Source organism: Zeugodacus cucurbitae, chromosome 3 (genome assembly GCF_028554725.1).
Source record: "Zeugodacus cucurbitae isolate PBARC_wt_2022May chromosome 3, idZeuCucr1.2, whole genome shotgun sequence".
In the NCBI taxonomy this organism is placed as follows: Eukaryota; Metazoa; Arthropoda; class Insecta; order Diptera; family Tephritidae; genus Zeugodacus; species Zeugodacus cucurbitae.
In genome coordinates, this window is record NC_071668.1 from 77,935,889 (window position 1) to 77,960,692 (window position 24,804).

General features: G+C 37.3%; 3 protein-coding genes across 4 annotated transcripts in view; 1 reads left to right on the forward strand and 2 right to left on the reverse strand.

Moving 5' to 3' along the window:
* LOC105211468 (centaurin-gamma-1A) overlaps positions 1 to 24,804 on the forward strand; it is a 210,530-nt gene that overhangs the window by 44,611 nt on the left and 141,115 nt on the right. The window lies entirely within an intron of this gene.
* LOC105211476 (facilitated trehalose transporter Tret1-like) lies at positions 1,613 to 3,889 on the reverse strand. The gene is made up of 6 exons (XM_011182899.3): positions 3,575 to 3,889; positions 3,222 to 3,454; positions 3,026 to 3,156; positions 2,615 to 2,955; positions 2,130 to 2,551; positions 1,613 to 2,066 (listed from the first exon to the last, which is right to left on the reverse strand). Exons 1-6 carry the CDS (start codon positions 3,651 to 3,653, stop codon positions 1,860 to 1,862), a joined length of 1,413 nt encoding a protein of 470 aa, XP_011181201.2. The 5' UTR covers positions 3,654 to 3,889; the 3' UTR covers positions 1,613 to 1,859.
* On the reverse strand, positions 9,627 to 10,702 carry LOC105211475 (uncharacterized). The gene is made up of 3 exons (XM_011182898.3): positions 10,424 to 10,702; positions 10,027 to 10,362; positions 9,627 to 9,960 (listed from the first exon to the last, which is right to left on the reverse strand). The coding sequence occupies exons 1-3, from the start codon at positions 10,487 to 10,489 to the stop codon at positions 9,748 to 9,750; spliced, it is 615 nt and encodes a 204-aa protein (XP_011181200.2). The 5' UTR covers positions 10,490 to 10,702; the 3' UTR covers positions 9,627 to 9,747.

Consider the following 24,804-nt stretch of genomic DNA (forward strand, 5'->3'; position numbering starts at 1 on the left):
AAATGTATTTTCTCGGTTTTTAATGGCCGGGACTAAGCCGAAAAGCTTTCAATATATTGAATTCATTTTCGATAATAATAAAATACCCATCCACCAATTCGGGTTTCGTACTAAACATGGCACTATCGAGCAAGTAAATTGAATTACTAACGAAATCAGGAAGGCATTCGAGCACAGAGAGTACTGTTCTGCTATTTTTCTAGATGTAGCTTAGACGTTCGATAAGATCTGGCATGAAGGCCTCTTATGGAAAATCAAAAACACTTTACCTTACGAATTGCATACAACTTTGGTGTCATATTTAAGTAACAGGAAGTTTACAGTTAAAGTCGCAGATTTCATATAAGAAGAACGAACAATAAGGGCTGGTGTACCCCAGGGCAGTGTATTAGGCCCAACCCTGTACATAATATACACTGCAGACATTCTAACAGCTAATAACGTATTGACATCCACTTTTGCGGATGACACAGCTCTAGTAAACCGCAACAAATGCCCTATCAGAGCATCAAGAGTATTAGAGGAGCACTTGACTTTTGTCGAAGAATGGCTAACCAACTAGGGTATAAATATTAATGAGCAAAAATGCAAGCATTTTACATTTTCCCTAAGACCAAAAATGTGCCCGGCAGTAAAAGTGAACAATATTCTAGTGCCTCAAGCGAAAGAAGTTACCTATCTTGGGATTACCTAGATCGAAGGCTCACGTGGTGGAAACATATAGCGAGTAAAATAACCTGCATGAAGTTAAGAGCAGCAAATTTAAATTGCCTTTTGAACAAAAATTCTAAACTTAGCCTAGACAACAAAGTCCTGTTATACAATGCAATCATAAAACCGATTTGGATGTATGGTATTCAACTGTACCTGTACAACCAACATTGATATAATTCAGAGATTTCAATCTAAAATGCTTAGAACAATCACGGGTTCGCCATGGTACATGCGTAATGAAAATATTCATAAAGATCTTGATATTCCTATGGTAAAGAAGGAGATAGAGATCAGCAGAAAGAAATATATTTATAAACTTCGTGCACATCTTGCTAATGCCTTGGTACATTCCTGCAACCAAACACGTTTAAAAAGGAGAGATCTACCAGCCTATTAAAGAGCACCGGTTTACCAAAACAGCTTAACCACATTCCTAAGCTTTTTTAGTTGTAAATAGATTTAAGAGTTTATTACTTATTGTTAGGCTTTTAACAAAGCAGATTCAATAAATAAAGAAATATGTATAAAAAAACAAAAAAAAAAATCGATTGCAACTTTTGACGTGCGGACGCCAAGGGATCATCTCTCAACATTGAGATGGTGAAAGCTTTAGCTTATGAAGGATTATACTTGCAATGGAGGATCGTTTACAAGAAGGATTCCTTGTGAGATCGTTGTTCCTAATAGTCTTTTATTAGATTATAATTATTTAAAATATAAAGCGGATTTCTAACAGATTTTATACTATATTTATACCAGGACATATCATGGAAAGGTTGTTTAACTTGCATCAACAGTTTGATAGGAATAGGGGATAATAGGGATTGTACCAAAATCCTAGACACACACCGTAATTTCGACCCACCAACCACACTGAAAGCTCCGGGACGATCATTAATATTATTTTTATTGTTTTTGAATTTTTTATTATTCTCCCTAAACTTAAAAAAGGCTTAATACTAAAATTATATAATATCACATTAAAAAGAAAGAAGTCATGTTCTTTTTAAATACACAAAGTGGTGAAATACCAGCTGAAGCTTCTTATACTTATACAAACACACAAAATATCCATAATCTTTCTATGAATATGATGTGATAAGCTGATAACAGTAACTGACTTCAGTTGTTAGTTGAATTGTCTATTAGTCTTCGTCTACATTCATGGACCTTCCTTTCGTCTCTGGCACAAATATTGCTATATATAATAGACCTAATGCCGAGAATACCGCAAATCCCCAAACTGTCGTTGCCAAACCGAAAGCTTCCATACATGGTGGAAACACTTTCAGCATGACAAATGCGAAGAAGCTGAGCAGTGTCACACAAAACGAAACACCTTTTGCACGAATCTGCGAAGAACGAAAATTCATATGAATATTTGTGGATTTTAGAAATATTGAATGTCTTATTACCTTTGGCGGCAAAATCTCCACGATGACGACGGCAGGCACTGGTATAATGCCTACATTTGCCGTGAGTATAATCAGCGCCATAAGTACGAGTGGCAGCCACGAGCGATATGGTGTTAGATCCACACTTGTTTCTTCCACGAAGAATGCGTACGTACCAAAAGCTGCCAAACAAATGCCCGTGGAAGCTGTAGAGATCATGAGTAAAACTTTGCGCCCAAAACGATCGACCAAAATGATAGCGATATAGGCGCCTAGAATTTGAACCACACCGATGATGACAGTGTTCGTGTCGGGATGAATATCGGTTTTAACAGCCACAAAGATGGTGGACATGTAGCTGAGCAATGTAAAGCTGCCGGTTACTATGTTAATTAAGATGACAGTATTGGCTATGGTCAAGGCGCGTAGAGCGCGCTTCGTGACTATACAAAAAATAAATGTCACAAAATGTTCTATTTAGGAGTGCTCTTTGTATATAGACTTACAGAAATCGCGCAGTGTGACCGCATCCGATTGAGATTTTTGTTGTTTTACGGCGCTTTTCAATTCCGCATATTTGATATTGAATTGTTCAACCTCCAGTTTGTTTGGATCTCTGTAGTTCAAGTAGAATTTCAACGATTTCTCTGCTTCCTCCTCTTTTCCACAATGCAGCAGATACGATGGTGTTTCGGGGAAGTAGGTTTCGATTATTAGATAGAGCAGAGGTAGCAATATCACCGCCATTGGTATAATGTGATATGGTACATAAGATGAGAGGGTATAACCAGTTAACATACCACCGTTAAGGAATAGCGTAAACAATGAGGTGAGACGACCGCGTATGCTGTAATGTGAGATCAATACTAATAAATAGAGACAACTCGAAAGGGGATAGCAGGATTGCTGCAACTCACGTTGGATCTGCGATTTCTGAAATGAAAATCGGTATTACAACCCATGTGCCACCACCAGTTATACCGGAAGCAAAACGTGCAGCGTACAAGTATTCAATGGATGGCGCGAAATAGACTAATATCCAGAAACACTAAATTAAAAAATAGTTGAGATTAATATTATCTCGAAGTCTTTAGGTCTATATTGGTTCCTTACCATATGTGGTATTGCGAGTAGATAAATGCAGGCTTTGCGACCGATCCGATCCAACAGCACACCAAATAGTACATTTCCAGTGATACCGCCGACGCAAACCAATGAACCGATCCATGATGTCTGCTGCACCGTAGCGGTAAAATCGAGGGGACTATCTATGGGCGATTGTAATTTGGCCAGCATGGGCGCGCACCAGCCAATGCCGATGCCATTGCAAAATGTTATGATGGTAACTAGACAAGTAAAGAAAAAGTGTTATTATATAATATTATACAACAAGAATAATGAAATAACCTCAATTTACAAATTTATATTCTTAGAGGAAATTCACACTTTTTCACTTGAAAACTTACCACTGGCTGCCGCCAATAACTGCATACGATAGGCGCTGTTGAAAACGCCCTCTGAGTTGTTGCAAAAGTTGAAAAGCATTTTGTTGGTATCCTTAATTTGGAAGAAATATAAAACCAGTCCCGGCAGACTCTTTGAACTTTCGTACTTTTCACAAAGCAAAATAATAATTTCACTCAAATGCTGTATCCTTTTCGCTAAGGATCAGTTTCACTATCCACGGCGCACTTAGCTTTTCATTAAATCTTTCACTTTAATTTCATTTTCGCACTGTATCACTGGCGGCGACGAACTCTAGCGGCTAATGACGGACTTGTCTAATAATCTAACACCTTTATATTCGAAAAACGCTTTCTACGCGTTTGTGAAGTTGACGCTGCAGAATCTCCATCTTAGCCTTATCTTAGACACACATCGCATTTCATCACAAAGCCGGGGAAATTATAAATATACAGTAGGTATTTAGTGGGCAGATGTAGATTTCCATCCAAATATGTCACCAAGTGTTTGTATAATATTTGGTTTGTGACGTATTCTTATGTTTGATGCAAAATGAAGGCAAATAAAACGTAAAAAATCACACATGTTGAAGACATGCTTTAGTGTTTGATAAGCAAACAAGAGAATAGAAGCGAAATACAAAGCAAATAGAAATTATCACGCTAGCAGCGTGCGTTTTGGTGGGTTTCTCTCTCCATAGCAAAAATTAAAATAAATAGCAACACTGATAAATAATGGCAATTTTAATAATATGTACGAAATAAAGTATGTATAACCGAGAAATACACCAAAAGATTATTTGAACACACACCTAATGTTGCTCAACTTCTTATACAAATCTTGCGTTAAATATGCTTTACTTAAAAAAAAGGTTAAAGGTCATCAGAGAAGGTATGCATATGAACTAGAATGGGTCATTAAATACTTCAGCCAATTGGGTGCCACATATACATATAGATCTATCTTTTTTGGCATAAAAGCACAAAATATAAACTCAAATACCCAAAGATATTTACACAAATACACATGTCGTACTTTTGGTAGAGATAAGTGAAATGACATATAAAGCGTATAATTTTGAAATTTTTTTATAACAGTAAAAATGCGACGCAACTGTTAACTATTTTTAGCCAAATATGATTTATTGTCTAGCTTTGTCTTGTGGCTTGGACGAGAAGCGCTTTTAGGGCACTAATTATATCACATAGCAACGGTAATATTCTAATTGTTGATATTGGTCAGTCGCGCACTCATATGCATATTAGCTGTATTAGACTCGTCAAGCGGTAGAGAGTGGCGAATCGAACATGCTATTTTAAACTGACTGCACCTGCGCTGGTACGATGTCATATGACGCATGCGCTATGTCTTTTTGATCGATAAATCATTCTTTTTACTCCAAATAACATTTAGTAACTCATACTCATATTTCTTGTCCGACTACTTCTTCTTGTTGACGCTGGGTCGAATACCTTTTTCCTTTAACATTGGCAGTACCCTAATGTCTAATATTGGTGCAATTTTTAAAACCTCGACTGTTCTAACTAAATAATAACAAACAAATACAGATAATATTGCATATAATTTTTAAGTCTCTTATCTTTTGAATTGTAAATCCACTCCACAGAAAATATTTATTTAAAAACATTTCATGAGACATTCTTTATTTGCATTGGCAGCCAGACGGCAATTAGTAAAATTAGCTCATTAATTTGCCAAACAAAAATACTCGTGTCAAAATAAAAAAAGAAATGCGAGAAGAATTGAAAACGAAAGTTAGTTTAGTAACTCTTATTCACTGCCGACCAAAATGCACTCATAACCACACATTATGTGAGCAAAAAAGCAAAATATCCTATTTTATTTCAGACGGAGAACGGAGATTCACATTTCCGTTGAATTTTAGTCAAATTTCATTGAAAATAATTGTCATAAAACCCCTAAACCTCTTTCTTATAGCGAGCGATACCTCCATGCCGCTTTTCAAATAGCTTTCTAATCAAAGCGGCTATTCAAATGTTTCCACAAAAAGTTCCTAAGCCATAAACTACACAGATTTGTGGCATGCCATAAAAGGGATAATATGGAACAATTCATTACTCTTTGACAATTTAATGAATATGTCTTTCAACTGTACTCACACACATACACACTCACTCTACGTAGTATTAGATAAAATAGGTTTAAACTTTTGGGAATGTCCCTATCACGTCTGCAATTGTGCAACATCATTTACCCCCAGCCTTCGAAAAGGTATTCAGCATTTTGGTGCGCAAATGTCCCATTGTAATGCAAAGCTCCGTTGATATGCGGAGATATCCTTTCCATGGCTTGTCCTTGTGGCCGGGTCACTCAATTCCTGCAATCAATTTGAGTGAAACTTATAACAAATCAACTCCCAAGTTGACAATAATTTAATCCGTAAAACTACAAATTACGGTCGCTCATATGCATATGTTGGTTGTTTACGAAGGTTGTGGCGTCCTTTCGCTTTGTCTACCTGAATGAGAAATCCGGCACAGCACAGCACAAAATCCAACAATGACGGCAAACAAATACGAATAGTTATTTGTAAAGCTTTATTTGACAGCTGTCAGCCGAGGTTTTGATACGAAAGCGGTTGCAAGTAGATGAGGAAGCATTTGTGTACCGGAATTCAAGCGCTGAATGTGGGAGCTTTTACGCATCAATACTTTACATATTGTAGTAGTGACTACTATTGAATATGGCTGTAAAGAGTTGTTTTAGTTTCGCATTAGCAGTAAGCATTTTGGGTTTCCTTCTATACAAATTTGCCTTACTGGGTCACTTCGTATAGCTTTTCATCCTTTCTGTGCCCTTTTCGGTGTTTCGGTGCTGGTGTGAGTTTTCTACGTTTAAGTAGGGTCAAATCGATTCACATTAAATTTGGGTATCAGCTGGAAATTCTCGAATACAATTGTCTATATAGTAAAATGGTTTACGGTGCGGACAGTGTGGCGTTTTCAGGTCTGTTAGCTTTAAGTTCATGCAACCTTTAACTAGCCTGAATATGTTGAATGAAGCGTGTTGCGGACATCTATTTCCGAAGTTAATGATTTTTAACAAAACACTTGTCATTATACTGTAATTAAAGCTTAATGACAAGCGCTTTCTGCTTAACCCGAGGTGTTTGTGGGGAAATTGGTCTTCTTGTTGCTTGTTATACTTAATTTACTAATCACAAGAACACCAATCATGAAGCAGAGCTAAAATCAATTTAGTCTTTTCCCCACCCACTAGTCCATTATGGCGTTTTGACTTTAGCGTGGATACTCACTTCAATAATTTAAGAGAAATAACCTTTCGGCAGAGAAAAAACCCGCAATCTGTCACAATTCTTGCCAGTCTGCTTTAAACCAAACATAAAGATTACACAAAATGTAACGACAACTCACACTTTCCACTCAGTTCAGGGAGAATGAGAACTAATCGCTAAAATAAACAATGGAGAATGCGTCATTTGCAGTGCTTTACTGCTTTTGGCAACCGAATATTAAAATATGCCAAGGAAGAGCCAGCGCAGTGGTGTATGAAAAAATGTCTTTTCACTCACCTATCCGCACAACTTTCTTTCAAGTTTATTTCATTGAGGGCGCCCAGCACTGGCGGAGGTGAGAGCATAACGAGGAAGTAAAGTAAATTTATGCGCGCCTTAAACGAGTAAGACGACGACCAAAGAGCTGCAAATAAAAATAATAAAAGATATGTACATATATCTATCGTTGTAAGAATGTATCTATAAGCTACTGTTATGAAGTATCGTATATGAAGGTCTACCAAGTATACACGCATCAACCGAAGGAGCACCTTGTCTGCCTTGACTTTCCCATCAGCACAATGGCAGACTGTGGCATCCCTGTGTGTTGTGCGTGTTGTCCTCAAGACATGTCTGCGGCAAAGCGACCGCAGGATATGCCACATCGTCGCAGCGATGCTGTGGGACTCCCTCCACAATTCACATTGTTTTTCGTTTAGTCCGCAGTAAGCCCTGGAAGTAGTTATGTGAAAAAATGGCGAAATACCAGAGAATATACTCTCGTTCTTGCGTTAAACTGTTTACTTGCAAGTAGAAGCTTCCCAAGCAGTATCATGTGTCCATGTATGCGTTTGAAATGAAATATATTTGCAATATCCGCAAACGAACACACGTACGCATTACTCCAAGGAGTCCGCCACACGCAGTCGATTTTGTGTAGTCTTCTTTTATGCAACGGTAGTCAGGGCGCACTATAAAAATTCGTTAATAATGAAAGTCAGCTTTAGGAGCTCGGAAGGTGCTACTGCAAAGGTTGATATGTATGTGCTGGGTCTTAGCATATCAACATGGAAGGAAGGAAAAGGAAACCAAATAACGGGAAATTATATTGACAACAACAAAACCTTTTATGACAGCAACGAAACGTGTAGTTAGGAGTATGGGATTGCAACAGAACCTTCATATTTTTTTGACATTCAAAGTCAATGCAGCAAGTAAATTTTTTACGGTTACGTTACACATATGCTCATGAACATATATGTACATATTAAACCTTAAAAGGCAACCTGTAAAGTCGCTCAAAAACACGCATTATATTTTACATATTTAAAGCTTTGAACAATTCCAAAGTGCTTGAATCTACCGAGTTCCCCAAAGTGGACTTAAGTTTTGTATGAAGCTTTAAATTGGAGCAACAACAAAGCGTCTCTAAGAGACCCTAATAATACATAAACTAGAATTGTTATAAAGATTTCCGATTGCAAAATCAAAACGTTCAAAATTATAAATTTATAATTTTAGTCATTATTAAAAATATGCCCCTATTGTTTCCATTGTCATACAGTATATTTAAAATTGCACAGACAACAACTTCCATTTCTACTACCTAATTTTGGTATTTTACACACAAAATTCAAAATAATCAAAATGGAGAACATTTCTACAACTTTTTCATTTAAATAATGCCGACATCATACGTCCGACAGATAAAAAAAATCAGAAACTTCAATTACATTAATTGAGGCGTACTCACCGGTGCACACAGAGGGCACTTACCCACCGAAGCAGTAGTCGGTAGCATTTGTACGAACTCGACAGGCACTATACACCGTTATTTGTATATTTTATACATTCCTGTGAATACCTATGTCTACATATGTAATGAAAATATCTGCGTTTTATCTAAAACAACCTTTGGCTTGTTCGGCGGAAGGCCGACACTGGCGGCGCGGCAGTGAAGTGTCACTTCACCGGCGCCATTTCAATTCGGTTCGCTCGTACTATTCAGGATTTTCTATTACCACAAAAAGTTAGTTGGCTGTGTAGTTGGTTAGCGCCACAAATTCAACTCGCCACAATCTTGCACAGTTATCTGCTGTCTGGCCGCTTGTGGGTTCATACTATTTTCGGGCATGTTAATTTGCGGCGAACAAACAGAGTATTTCCATGCATCACGAGTGGGAATATATAAATTAATTTTAAAAAATTATATTTTAGATTTATTATTTTATGTTTTTTTTTTTGTTTTTAGTGTAATCATTTTAACCTATTTATTTCTAAGCTTAACTAGTTATTACAACCGTGATTCAGTTCCGTTCGTACCCTAGTGCAGAATTGCAAGATGCAATTGTGTAAATTTCAGGGGCTTGATTGGCTCTCTCTGCTCTTAAATTTGTTTCATTTAGCAGTCACTTAATTCGGGTCTCCTGTCAAGAAACCTTAGAACGATTTCTCTTCAAACACATACTCCTGGCTTCGCGCGTTGAACCTGGGTGTGCTCGCTTGGCAGTCAGTCGCACTAACCATTGCGCTACGGAGTCCTCAAACGAGCGGAACACTAAATGAGCATACATAGCTCATAGAACATTATCACTTGGGATGTTATGAGGTCTTACAGACCTGTCATGTGTGCGACATTTAGTAACAAGGGTTAATGTGAGATTTAGGGTTTTGATTCTTAAATAAAAAAAGTTAACTATAGAGCGGGAATATTAAAGGTTTCTATAATAAGGCTATAAGATTCACTAATCTTTGGTATGAATTGAAATCCATTTGAATATTAGTATAACACTATAAATGTATATTTTTAAAAATTGTTTTGATTTTTTGTACTTCGATCAACAAAGTTATAGGTTTCAGACTTTTTTCGCATACATTTCCTCATAATAGTTTTGGGTTTCATTCCTTTTTCCATTTCTCAATTTGTTCGTCAATTGTTGATTCCACTACTTTACCGCTAGCTTTGGCCATTTTCCAAAAGTATACCGTCACATCACTTAAGAATTTCTTAGTCGTCTCTTCCAGACCAGCTTCATTCAAGATTTCTATATAACGGCCATTCGAAACACCGGTATCCTTTTCCTTATTGAGCAGAAATGCGCTTTCGCTGAACTACAAATATGAAGAAATACTAAATCAGAAAAAAGTCTCTACAAAATCTTCACTTCACGCGCTTACCTCAACGAAAGTGTCACGCCACATTTTGTCCTTCTCCTGCACAGAGTCTGCCAAGATGGCTTGCTCCAGCCGCTCAATATACGTATTTATATCGCTGACACGCTTCACTGTGGCCGGCAGAAACCCTTTTACCTTGCTGAAATAGTCAATTTGTGAGCGAAATAGGTTGTTGAGGAAGAGTTTGGTCTCATTCAAGGCCTCGCGTTCGAACTGCGCACGTGTGGCGCTGCTAATGAGAGTATTCTCTACAGAGTTATCTTCCGGTCTCTCCGTTTCGAAGGATTCAACGCTCTCGGCACTGCGCGGCTCGCGTGGGATGCGGGCGCAGAAGTAGTGCTGCGGGTAACGGGAATCATCATTGTTTAGATAAACTAGTGTAGGTATTAGTGAGTCTTACCTCCGCACTTAGCAGGCAAATAAAGATGATTACAACTAGTTTCTGCGTCATTTCCAGTCTGTTCATGCACTTTCACAATTGGTTTTGCGTGGACTCACTCAAATACAGTTAGCACAGTAGTGACTGCGACACCTTATGCTATAAAACTGCTACTGAAGATTTATTTTTATGAAAGTAAATATTTTTGTCTAAGACAATTGAAATGTGTGTATTATTTATTGCGCGGACGACTTATCAGCTAACTTTTGTGACGCTGCGGACCGACTGCCACACAACCGAGAGAAATCATTTCACTTCGTTTGCTGTGCTGATAACACAGATTTTTAAATGCTTACATTGAATCTGCGAAGCAAATTGAAACGACTTTATTAAATAAACAATACAGTACATATATGTAGATGAAATTCCACAAAACAAAACATAAAAATAAAATGAAATTAATTAAGTGATGATAGTGAAACGTGGGGCACAAGTGCTAAATTTGTTTATTTAGTTTGAATGAGACTTCAAGCTGAATGAAACGGCTGACAAGCCGCACTAATTTTAGCATTTTTTTCTGTATCAGCGCCCGCTTTATGCGTCTCAACACTCGTTTAAGTAGCGTTATTTGCTGGCTTATCGCCGTTATCACCTTCCTGTCACGCTTTGTGAAAGCCGGCGCAGCGCGGCGCTACTGCCATGAATTACATGTACAAATTTCTATATGCCACCCATCAGTGTGCGCTCATTTGAAAGGGGAGTAACTGTCATTGAACCTTTTTCAATAGAAAACAGCAGTGAACTGTCCGTTCATTCCTCCTGATTGCTATTCTTATTTCTCATTCTCTCTTTCTCTCTCTCGTACACACCGATTTGCCTTTCTTTTCACACCCCCCACAAACGCCAATAAATATTCCATTATGCGCCGTTGCTCCCCCACATCACTCTCTCATGTCGGCGCTTATCAGCGTAAGCGTCCCATAAACCCCCTTCGCTGGAAATGTATGCGGGAATCCGCACACATGTTCGACATTTTCAATTCAAAGTGAAATCGTACAATGAAAAAGGTGTAAAGCAGTCTGGTAAAAGCGCCACAATATTGTCAAGTGGCTGGCTTTGGTGCAAAAAAGTATCGAAAATAAAAGTAAAGAAAATGGGGGAAATTTAGCTATGAAGTGTTATTCGTTTCTTTCTGTTATTACTTCATTTCTATTGTATTTTAAGAGGCACTTGCAATTTCCGAAACATTTACAATAAAACGAGGCATGTCTTTGATAATTTCTGACACGTGTTTCGGGTGATTTTCTTTATAAGTTTGCAAAAAAAACTTAAAGCTTTCACCATATACCATACTGTTATGACAAGGGTTTCATGTTGAACTTAACAAAGTTCTTAGAGATCAAAGCTGGATTACACCAGTAACGCGTTAATGGATTCTATTGAGTTGGATTTATTGAAAGATTTTTAATTTTTATGGCTTTGTAAGACACGGAACCATATGTCAGAATTTTATTTGATCTATATGCGTTCGTATGAATCCTTTTTTAAGCAGTTCTCCATATTTTGGATCGGTTATAGAAGATGGTATAAAACAGGATTCATTGCCTTCATCTTTCTATGTTTAGAAGGAATATAAGTATATTTTTAGTAATTTTTGCACCACCAAATATTGTTTTTAACAAGTCCTAACTAGACCACCTAAAGTGCTTTAACTCTATACAATATGATTACATACATAATTTCAATCACTTTAACATTTAATTCCATCGCTATTAATGCCAGCGTATACACATTTCATTTTCAAATTTAATTCAACAACAATAAAATGCACAACGCTCTGCAGAAAGAAAAAAACCTAAATTATTCGCATATTTCCACAGCGCCCGTATGTATGCTACTGCAATGTCCTTCGTTCATATGCGCCAACATGTCGCGCTAAATCAATTTCAATTCAATTCAATCCGCTTATGCGTTTATTTTTGTGCAAATAATTAAAACTGTAGCCGGCGCTGAGCACTCAAAGGCGGGAAAAAATCTGTTCACAAACAGCCACATGTAAATCCTATTGAATTGAATGCGTGTTTAAATTATGCACGGACGGCGAGCGCCCCTATGCTTATGCAATAAAAATGGATTTCAAGCGAAAAATTACAGTGCACATAAGCCGGCGTCAAAGGTGCCACAGGTGGGAGGTGAAGCGCTTTCATGGCATAAATGGACGCTGGTCGAGCAAAGGCTACGGACGGGTGGTGCACACTGAATGGCAGACGACATTTTTTCGTCCCAGTTTGGCGTCGCAAACGATTAACGCGCATTCGTGTGCGCTCAGCTGTTTCCGAAAACAATTTTAAGGGAGCATAACGGCTGATGGAGGTCGGGTACATGTAAATCCTTCAATGCTGTGGCATGTCGAACAGCTGCCTAGAAAACATGTTGTGCACATTTTATGGAATTATCGTTTGCTGCGAAGAGGTGCAGATGATGAGATTTGCAAGTTTTTTTTATATTTCGTTCCTGCACTTCCTAGTGGAAAACCATTTTTCTACTTGATGTCAAATTGTATAGCGTATCAAGGCACGGTTTGGTGCCTTTTATGGAAGTAGAAATTTAGAAATTTTACGCTCAAGGTTTCTCTTTGATTGCTCTCATTTCTTCTCTTCACCAACCTTATTTAGTGACGATACCTCATGCAATTTGTATGCTAATTGCATCATATTTTATGTTGAGCTTAGTCCGTTCTTATCTTTCGATTATTCTATTATCATTAAGACACTCTCACGCTCTCTAGCGAAGTCGCGCATTGCGTTTCTCGAGTAGAAATTGTGTCAAAAATTTGAGAGCCATTGTCGAACCAGTTAGATCTATGTTATATATGTTTTGCAATCTACTTTGCCGTTAATCAAGTTGCTTCATTTATCAACTCGCTCACTGTGTGGTCCTAATGGTGTGATGCCTAGTTTTGTATCAACACGCTTAGCTGATTCTCTGATGGCATTAGTGATAACCCTTAGCCTCTGTATTAATTCTCAATTCTTTGCATGTTTGGCACGTGACCGTCTATATTATTTGTGGAAATAATTTTTAATTTATAATAATAAATTAATAATTGCAGCGACACATTTCATTCATTAGTTGTGGGCTTATACATGTAAAGGGTGCTGTTTTAGAGGTAGAGATCTATTTTAAAAAAGATATAAAATAAATAAAGAAATTGAAGGTTTATTCGTTAGACTTGTTTAGTCAAGTTTATTTTTATAACATTTGAAGCTTGAACGTAGATTCGAGCATAGATCTTTCGGTGCTGCAACTTGTAAAGCATCTCCTGTAGGTCCAGTTTTGTACTTTTTTCTTTATAAGTGGTTGGTTTACCAACTCATTGTCATATTTTCACTCGTTGTATGACTTGTTCCACAATCCTGTTTTAACGTTAGACGGTTAACAAGGACTTGTGGAACCATAAAGTTGGCTAAACCATTTACTATTCAAGATAAGGGCGTTTACATCTTCAATTTGTTACTCAATTGTTTCTGAGAACAAGATAACCTGGAGTGTATGTGGGGATTCTACCCTCTCCAAATATGGATTATTTACGAGCAGTGAAAGTTTGCAGTACATAACGGGGGTTTTGAAGACAAATTTCCCTATATATACTCATAAATGTCAAAAGCAAGTTGTCAAATTTTTACAGCTAGTTCGACATAACTTCTTTTTTTTTAAATGAAATTCCTCTAAAAAGCACCCATTATATGAATTTATTTGCGGCAACATATATTTTATTATTAAATTTTAGTTTAACACTGCAAAATATATCTGTAAATGTTTTTAAATCGTTAGAAACTAACATCAACTCCTCTCTTTTCATTTCTGGTATGTTCGATTTCATGTTCTATGACTCTTTGTGATCAGCTTAACAGCTGCAGGTAATGTAATGTCATCAATTAAACCTGACCGCATTGACCACAAATTAATTGTTGCCTATTTTTAGGCGGTCTACCGCTAAATGGAGCATTAGCACGAAACTAAATAAATACGAAGCAAATTCTATTTCAAAACACGATACTAAATAAACGCAAAATTTCCATAGAGTAATATTTTACAAATTCAGGCAAATAATGACTGCACACACAGTGAGCTATCTAACTATTTATGGCAGCTTAATTGCAACTAATGCAATGAGCAAACTCTCCAAATGCCAATATTATAGCAATTTACAATTGTTTTACGCAGCCATTGTTTTCATTTGACCGCGACACTTGCAGCGCTGTATTTTTGTGCTTGCAACAAACCCATTGTAACATTGGTACAACAACAACAACAAGGAGAACACTCCTCAACTGCGTTAAATGCAAAATGCTGTTTGTTCAACTCTTGGCCCCCTTACACCCGCACAGGATAGACATGAATGATCTGTGTTTATTTTTTGCAACATCATCCTGCTGCATGATGTTCGTACTAACAGCGATAACCTCTTCGCCAAACAGTGGCGAACATCCTTTGTTGATTTAAGCTACAATTGCAATTGGAGCTGCGGTGCGAATTGTACTCGTGCAACCAGCTTGAATGCCCTGCTCTTCCTTTGTACGTCTGTATATATGTAGGAGTGAATGGAGCCGGTCGCTGGTAACCATATTTTGTCTCTGCTTATTATTTGTCAAATTTACATTTGCCACTCGCCACACCTAACAAGGCTAATATTAGCACGGTGCGGTGGTTTACAGGGGTCACTGTGAACGAGTAAGAGGGTTCCAATATGGCGCGCAGCACTTTCACATAGTGTGATTTAGTCGAGTGCTTGTCTGATTGTGTGTGTAGGTGCTGGGATTAAATACTATGCAGGGCAGAAACACTATTTTCGATTTGCTTTCGTCGCCATTTCATTTAGTTGAACAAAGTGCTTTTTCCATACACTGTAAGAAATCATGGACCTAAAACATGTTTTCAAACGAAAGTCTAGGTCTGCTGCTGGGTATGCCATTTAGTGGAAATAATTAAGGAGTCGCATAAAACCAAGTCTAAATAATGGCATGATAGAATAAGAATGGTAGAAATATTATCGTAAGATGTATTGGATTTGCCACCGTTGATACCGAAATGGACTTACATTCAAGGCATCTTATTCTGATACGAACAACAGTCATCTTGGCTCTCTGAGTAAAGAGGAGATCCCTTAGCTAAATCTATCGATATATATCGATTCAGAATAATATGGAAATAACTGTTAATCATAAAAAATTTGGTGATGAAAGCAGCTCAAAGAGTGTCTTGTCTCAACCACAGTTAAACACATACCCTTTCGTTGCCTTCCTCCAGATTTTGCATCCATCCCATTTATATCTATTTCGATCTCTTCTTGAAGTAGTCAACCTTCATCAAATTTTTCTCAGTGTCCAGTGGATTCGCTTGTTTGTTTGTCGTGCGCATTTTGTCGCAATTTGTGTTACATTTTACAAACCATTCAACGACCGACCACTACTCGTGTAACGAAATGCACCCCCACACACACAGTTTTGGGTAAATAAAATGAGCTCATAGTACTTCCGTTGCTCAGCACAAACAACTGGGTCGGGTGGCTGCTGCTCTGTCATGATTCGTGATTTAGTTTGTTACTTCGCTGATTCGATTGTACGGGTGGAGTGGAGTAAACAGGCACGTGACTACCGGTGGTCAAATATTACAACTGTGTTGGACATGTAAATCCACGGTGATTCTGCTTAGTGTAGGTTACTATCCCCCATTAATATTAATTAATTTCGAACTACTTTAGGAACAGTATGAAGCAGAACCTCAACTAATAAAACCCGAACGCTGTTCTAAGATATATTTTGGTATAAGATTTCGACCAGAAATATGTCAGGATCAAAAAATTTAGTATATTTGGTACAAGTTTTGTCTTTTAGGATTATTTTTTGGATATTCCAGTTGTAGTATTGTCTTTAGTAACTGGTTTACGAAGTACCTTTTGTGACACTCTTCTAGTTATGTTTGTGTCTAGATGTTGTTCATATAGATTTATACTTCCAGTATTAAGCCCTCAACACTGATGATTGCCAGGGCTATTTTCATTGCTCCTCCATTTTACCTCTTTTTATTTATCTGCTTGTAGCTGCCGGTTGTAGAAGCTTAGATTTGATGTAGTAAAAAATGTGTACTGTTTGTATATAACTCTTGTTGCTTTCTTCCTTGACCATTTGCCTCCTACTTGCTGTGATTTTCCAGTTATTGTTTGTTAATCTGATTAGCATGTGGTGTATCGGCTTTCGAAATTCAAGGGTTCTGTGCCTGAATGTATGCTGTATTTCTGTATATGAGTTTATTTATTCTGGCCACGTGCGTACTGGTTGTGGTTTTGCTAAAGCGCCTTAAAATATGCTATGTTTTAGCTATTTCTATCGACGCCGACAAATAAAAAGTTGTTACAGATTTGGTGAAATGACAATCAGTTTATAAGTAATTATGATTATTAATTGACGCCTAAAATCAGTTCAAAAAAATATATTTACATTACATTTATATATCTTCTAATCTCTTGAAACAGAATATAACTACTTAATAAATCGAATTAGAAACTCCATGCAGACAACAAACAAACTTCTTGATCTCTTCAGTAACTCTATTACTATGACCCCCTTTTCGCCCCTAAATGTGTTTCAAATAGCGTGTTTATAATAAAATATCACTTGCATGCTAATTCCATACTTTCCTTGTGCGCTTAAGTGTCTCTAAGTGTCTAGAGTATGCTCGCAATTTATATAACTTTGTTATTCCGTTTGAATAACCCTGAACGCAGCCATTGTTGCGCCATGTCATTTTTACCACTTAAATCTCTATCAACGCGCTGCACTCACACCAACTCGAAGAGCATTTATCTTTTCTGCAATTTACTGCGCATATTAAATGAAATATCGACTATAAACATAACCTCAATAGCAGTGGTGCTCGGCGAAAAGTATGCGAAAAGACGCAGTACTAGCTGTTGCTCGCCTTAAGCACACAACCCCTTTCTATGCTGCACTACAAGCTCAATGTGGAGCAGCAGCACTCGGTTTAGCAAACAAACGTAGAAGTTTAATAAATTTTATGCCATTTTTCTTGTTCGCACTCAACACTTGCACACCCACACACATGCCCCTCACACGAATATATGCATGTATAAGTGACGGCAAAAGTGCTCGAACATGCTCTTGCGTGCTGTCTGTCCCTGCTGCTGGCTGGCTTGCTCTACCTTTCTTTTGTTGCGCGTACTCCTTTTGCCAACGCTGTGAGCCTTCCACTTGCACTTGTATTTATTTGTGTTGCCCTTAGCATGTAAATGCGGCATGTGGGAGTGTGTGTCTGACTACTAAATACAAATTACACTCCAATATAAGTGCTTTCGTTGCGCACTAACAAATAACAAATGAAAGGGGCAAAAAATTACAACAACAAAATAAGAAATACAACACAGAAAGGAAGTCGATTTACAAGTGGAATTACCTCGCGGAAATGTACAACTTAGTTGAGTTCAGCGTAACGCGTTCACACAAATGTAAGAATGTCAGGCGCTGTGCGGTGCGTGTTGCTTGCTTTTAAGCGCCGCCACTTCTCCTCCGCGCTCAGCCGAGTTTTCACTGCTCAGGCTGTGATTAATTGAATTTGCATTGTCGCATGCCAGGCTGGGGTGTCTACAAATTGCCGGCTCGCATTGTTGTTGTTTGTGCTCTGACTGTCTGCCAGTCTGTCTGACTTTTTCTGCCTGTAAGCCCTGTCTTTATTAATTAAATTGCAATCTAAATATTGTAAAGCATGCATTTAAGTTGTTGTATACTCAACAACAACAACCAATTGAAAGCGGCCCAAACACATTCGGTAAAGTTTTGTACACATTGATTTATGACCCCTGGATTCGTATCGATTCTTTGCCATTACAACTTCATTTAATTACACAAATAAATTGAAGTGAATTTGTTGTCCCCGCTTAGATTATTGTTTGTGTTTTGGTGTGGCAATTAATTTGAATTGATACATTGACTTTAGGGGAGCTTGCTGTTGGAAAATTTGAATGTTTAGAGTTTTGTGGTTGTTCTGTGGCGAAGGCGCAAAGTGACACATTGGATTTCAGAGCATAACATTCCTCGAATGCTTTTATATAAAGCTTTCGACTTTAGCTATGTGATTATAAGCGGTATCTTAAAGCTGACTTGATTATATTGTAGTTATTTAAGTATTCGCCGCGATTAAATGAGGAATTTGCTTCCTTGGTATATCTTGAATAACAAGAAGGGAAAATGATTGAGGGATTTTACGTATATTATACTGTAATGCCCTTTAAGGCACTATGTTTAACCTAGGAATTTTCATATATAACGGGTGATTTTTTTGAGGTTAGGATTTTCATGCATTAGTATTTGACAGATCACGTGGGATTTCAGACATGGTGTCAAAGAGAAAGATGCTCAGTATGCTTTGACATTTCATCATGAATAGACTTACTAACGAGCAACGCTTGCAAATCATTGAATTTTATTACCAAAATCAGTGTTCGGTTCGAAATGTTTTTATCGACAAATTTTGTTCAGCGATGAGGCTCATTTCTGGTTGAATGGCTACGTAAATAAGCAAAATTGCCGCATTTGGGGTGAAGAGCAACCAGAAGCCGTTCAAGAACTGCCCATGCATCCCGAAAAATGCACTGTTTGGTGTGGTTTGTACGCTGGTGGAATCATTGGACCGTATTTTTTCAAAGATGCTGTTGGACGCAACGTTACGGTGAATGGCGATCGCTATCGTTCGATGCTAACAAACTTTTTGTTGCCAAAAATGGAAGAACTGAACTTGGTTGACATGTGGTTTCAACAAGATGGCGCTACATGCCACACAGCTCGCGATTCTATGGCCATTTTGAGGGAAAACTTCGGAGAACAATTCATCTCAAGAAATGGACCCGTAAGTTGGCCACCAAGATCATGCGATTTAACGCCTTTAGACTATTTTTTGTGGGGCTACGTCAAGTCTAAAGTCTACAGAAATAAGCCAGCAACTATTCCAGCTTTGGAAGACAACATTTCCGAAGAAATTCGGGCTATTCCGGCCGAAATGCTCGAAAAAGTTGCCCAAAATTGGACTTTCCGAATGGACCACCTAAGACGCAGCCGCGGTCAACATTTAAATGAAATTATCTTCAAAAAGTAAATGTCATGAACCAATCTAACGTTTCAAATAAAGAACCGATGAGATTTTGCAAATTTTATGCGTTTTTTTTTTTAAAAAAGTTATCAAGCTCTTAAAAAATCACCCTATATAATTTGGGTATATATTTTCTATATATGCTGTAATGCTCTAAATGTTTCTTCTCTTACTTTGAGTCTTAATCAAGCATTCATTTTATTCTTCGTGAGCTTCTCATTTCTTCATTTTTTCAATTGATTTCCACGTAACCATGAGTTCAGTTTTACAAGGAATAAATCCCAATTAAAAATTCCACGTCCTTCCCCTCATAAAAAACAAAAATCACGTTTATGCGCCTAAAAGTATGCTACAAAGATCATTTATCATGAGCGCTCATGTGTCTATTGCAACGCATTGCTCCTCATCCTTTGTACCGGACAGCTTTCTATGTCTGTGAGTATGTGTGACTGTGAAAGGCCACGGACAGCACTTAAATCGGCCCAACCACGCGCCACTGTCTTGACAGACAGACAGACACAACGCTTACAACGGATTATAAATGTTACTTATTTTAACCTGTGTCATGCGGCATGTGGCATGTGGCGTTCTTGTACATGTATATGTTTGCGGTTTGGGGCATGTACTCAAAACAATCAAACGACATAATTGACTGTGGCCGGAAGTACAATTGTTTGCATTGGGTTAGTTACGCGCTGCGCAGCGCTGCGTCACTTTGCTATTGTTTTTGTTTTCACATTTGCTGTGGTCGCTGGCGCTGACGTAGCCGCAGGAGGTGTGGCGGATCATTTGTTTGACGATGTCATTGTCAGTGATAGTAATTGCAGCGCAAGTCGTTCAAGCTTTTGCTGTGGTTGTTGTTGCATGCATTGATGTGGCTGCCATTATGCGCCCCGGCATTTGCGTGCCTTCACCAACATCAAGGCCAACACCACAGCACACTTCACTTTGCTCACTCGCATGTTTACCGTTATATGTTGCAGTAAAGTTATTGCGAAGTCCCCACAACACAACCCTTTGGTAACCCCCATAGTCTGGGCGCATATATGCGCATTAACGTAATGTCGGCTTTGCCGTCGAGCCGCGTAACGGGTGTGAGTGATTGGTGCTCTTATTTGAATTGACATTTGCGCGCTCACCCATACACATATGTTGTTACATACATACATATATATATACCGTTATGTAAGGTATGTAACTCAGTTATATTCAAGCAGCTCGGCAAGGGTTAATAAGAAGCGAAGTTCCAACCGAAGTGATTGCCAACAAGCAATCATCTTTGTAGCGCGCAAATGACAATCTCTTAAATTCAGCGAGAGTGCGGGTGGCGCGTTGGGTGAGTTGAGAAATCACGAGTTGTAGGCCTATGGCAGACAGTCGATGTTCAACATCATTTCGCGCATAATTTAATATGCAAATGTAATTTGCAAGTAGTGCAGCGCCTAAGTGTAGGCTTCCTCGCCACGAACTCAGCGGCTGCCAAACTCGGTGTTTAACGCGCTTCCTGCCCGGAAAGACAAGGCCTACTTGCTTGCTTGCGCTCATGTCTAAGCGGCAAACTTAATCAGCCCAACGCGGCGTGAAAATTTGCTGCACTTTGATGTTCAGCACATTTACGAATTTGCATAAAATTTTATCGCCGCTTTTTAACCCTTTTCGCCGCTGGTACGTATGCTGGATTATTAAAAATTCAAAGGTGATTTGAGGTGTCTTAAAGTATGCTGTCAGCTACGGTGGAAAGCTGCGTCATTATTTACACTTTCGTTGGTATTTGCGCGAAAGGTTTTCGAAAAAGTAAGGCAAAATAGTCAATTTATACAAATATTAAGCAGAAAATCAAGCTGGTTTGCTTCATTTCATGTTGAAAAATATTTTCGCAAATTTTCGAAATTAATTAAAACGATGTTTTGCTAACTTTCGTCTGTCATATTCCAAAAACAACTTCGGCGATTCGCTTTAAAGCTACAATTTAGGAACACACATGAAAATAGAAATCGTGCTTTAAATTTTCGAAAACTCCCGAATATAAAATCATTTTTAGCGCAAAATCGAAGATTAAATCATACAATTTGTTAAAAATTAACACGCCAAGTATAAAGCTTACGTTATTCCATTAATTGGATGCCAAAATTTGTAACTTTTTTGTTGTTGTATCATTTGTTTACTCCATCATCGCATTTTATTTTCGAAAATTACGCTTTGTTGACATTGCCGGAGACCGGCGTCTGCCACCAGACACTTGCTTTTTTCAGCGCCTCTCTGTTTATGCATATTTTTATGCGCGCACAAGTAATGAATAATAAAAGAAAACATAAAATAAATGTTTTCGAAATTTGTTGGCAAATATTCAAATTCAAATTTGTGCGTTTCGTTGTTGGCGCATCAGTTCAAATTCGGGTTTATTGTAGTTTTACGGTGTTTATTTTGTGCAGCCACTAAAAATTCGGCTGACTCAGACGGTGTGTATGTGTAATGAATAGACAAATGTAAAACGAAGAAAAACAAATAGTTTTTGACAGTTCATGAAATTTGTCTGCTGTTTTGTTTAATAAATTTTGAGTTGTGTAAATATGAATTTTAAGCAATCGCAAATTGTTGACCCATTTGGCTGGCAGAGTTTTTACACATGTCTGCACACACAAACCTCCATTCTAATTTTATTAGTTTCGGCAGTTTGAGTAAAAAAAATATATATATATTTTATAGACATGTGTACATATGTTTATAATTATTTTTCTTTTACCATTAATTATACGTTCTGTCTAGCGTGACTTGCGCGTCGTTGCCTCATACATATGCATATATGTATATATTTGCAATGCTATTCACTTGCTTCTGTTATTTTTAGCAACGCATGTCGGCGAAAATTTCGTAAACAGTTTTAAAAATAAACTGCAAAGTGGAGAAGAAGAAGTGAAAAATTAAAATTTCGAAATTATATCAAGGTACTCTTGCATACGCTGTTGTAATTAAGTGCTAATTTGTAGATTCTCTACCAAAAATTATAGTTCCGATAGTGAACGGATGAGAATTCGACGTTTCAAGTTCAAAACCCTTAAGCGATTAGGGGTAGTCAGAGACACGAAAAAATGAGAATTTTCAATAATTTTTTGCTATTAAATCATATTATATTACAAAAGTAATAATAATGCATTATTATACAATGTTTTGACTTGAAGTCACGAAAATTTGAAAAAAAAAATTTATAGTTTCCAAAGTTATAGCTGTCTGTGTTGACCCAGTTTAAAAAAAGGTCCTTACGGCGACAATCATAAGTCCTTGGAGATTCATCTAAAATTAATCGGATAAAAAATAGTTTTATAAATAGACAATCCTGGGCCTGAACCAAACTTTTTTTTTCAAAATTAACAAAATGTCGGTCTCAGGAACTTTTTTTTCGAGATTTTCGGAAAAAAATTAATTGGTCTTAAAGAATTGAAATTTTTGAAAAAAAAATCTTTGGTTCAGGCCTGAATTTATTATGCATTCTAAACACTGTAGAAATTTCATTAAAATCTACCGAGCGGTTTTCAAGTTACAGTTGTCACCAGTTTAAAAAACATAGTTTTGAGAAAAAAGCATTTAAAGTTTCACACTAGCATGTTGGAGTGCCTGAGCGGTCGGTGTTATTTGTCGAATAAATCTAAAAGCAAAATTAAAAAAAAAAACATGATATTTTGAAAATCCTGACTACCCCTAACCCCTTAAGAAATTATAATTTCCAGGCCTTTGATACCCTCTTCTGCTGTGGAAATAAAAAACTTGAATTATTCTCAATAAAATAAAAAAAAAATGTTTCCTGACACTGCATTCAAACTTGCTCGGCTTAACGCGAAATTTTAAACGCGATTTTCTGAAACTGCGAAACTGTCTTTTTCAAAACAATACCCACATTCCTCAAGTTCTAATTCACCGATTTACCTACAAATTTTGGAGAATCTGTTTTATAGAAGTCTCTATCGCTGAAATTTGCCTCGCCTCCAAATTTGAATTTCTACTATTTTTAAAAAAATCGAAACAGAAATATTGAGTGCTTTTAAGTGTAAAAAAAAATTACTAGAAATGCATGTTATAAACATCAGCCCACCTTAAATAAAACATTTAAGGGCTCACTAACGTTTTAACATTTCAAATTTCTGTGTATAGTGTTACCACTTAGTTGAAGTCTTCGTTACTCTTATTGCCGACAGCCAGACAGGCTACCTTTCAATCAAAGTAAATAAATGCGACAGTTGAGTATTTGGAAATTTTTGTAATGCAAATAAATGGGAGCTTCAGTAATAACAAAAATATATTGAGATATAAATACATATCCATGCATATCTAAAAAATGTATGCAACAAAAATAAATAAATAAATGAACGGCAACTATGTAAGTGAAATGAAGGCAGATTTGAATTTCATGGCACATTGCCAAGCGGGTATTTTTGCAACTGTGTAGCGCCCTCTGCTCTCGTCGTCTCAGTCATATATACATTCACATCTCCACCGTGTGACTGAGTCAATGGTTGTATCGGTGGCATTGTAAAGAGGCAAAATATGCAGCAAATAAAAGTATGGTGCAGCATATTTGCAGCAATTTTCACAAAACAGCAAAATAACAACAACAAATATATGTAAAACGGTGAAGTTATGATGGTAACACGGCAGCGCCAGATACATTTGTTGTTATTGGAGTGAGTTGCATTGCAGTTACTTCAATATTTACTTATTCATACTTATATTCATACATACTTACATACAAATATAGATGTGTGTGACGATGAACCGCTGGTACTCAACAAATCTTCCTTACTCGTTTTACCCTCAACAATAAAAGCAATAATGCTGGCATCAGAAACAGCAACAAATACATATCTACACTTGTACTTGTATTGATGTGTGTAAAAAATCTTAATAAACAACAATGTCATCGTTAACATTGCAGATGTTGCACGTCACTTGACAGTGCAACCGAGCACAAAAGCCAACTTTGAAAAGCAGCAGCTACAAAACTGGAGCAGATTTCGAGCGTTGATCTCTTCAGTTTGTTGGCACGTTTTAGCTCACTTGCGCCTAACACGAGGCTGCTATTTGCAAACACAACAGACATACAAGCATAGTAATTCATCGATATATAAAATTTAATAATATGTTTGAGAACGAAGACTGAAGAACATACATCGATTTTCTAATGTTTAAAAATCTGATATATTTTTTCCAGAAAATAACTAAAAAAATCAATCTAAGATGAAAACATA

Coding starts and splice junctions, on each gene's coding strand:
- LOC105211475 (XM_011182898.3), bottom strand. CDS start 10,489: ATGAACAGACTGGAAATGACGCAGAAACTAGTTGTAATCATCTTTATT. Junction 10,363..10,423: donor TTTGCCTGCTAAGTGCGGAG/GTAAGACTCACT, acceptor CGTTACCCGCAG/CACTACTTCTGCGCCCGCAT. Junction 9,961..10,026: donor GGCGTGACACTTTCGTTGAG/GTAAGCGCGTGA, acceptor TCATATTTGTAG/TTCAGCGAAAGCGCATTTCT.
- LOC105211476 (XM_011182899.3), bottom strand. CDS start 3,653: ATGCTTTTCAACTTTTGCAACAACTCAGAGGGCGTTTTCAACAGCGCC. Junction 2,552..2,614: donor GGTCACACTGCGCGATTTCT/GTAAGTCTATAT, acceptor TTTTTTGTATAG/TCACGAAGCGCGCTCTACGC. Junction 2,067..2,129: donor TGGAGATTTTGCCGCCAAAG/GTAATAAGACAT, acceptor CGTTCTTCGCAG/ATTCGTGCAAAAGGTGTTTC.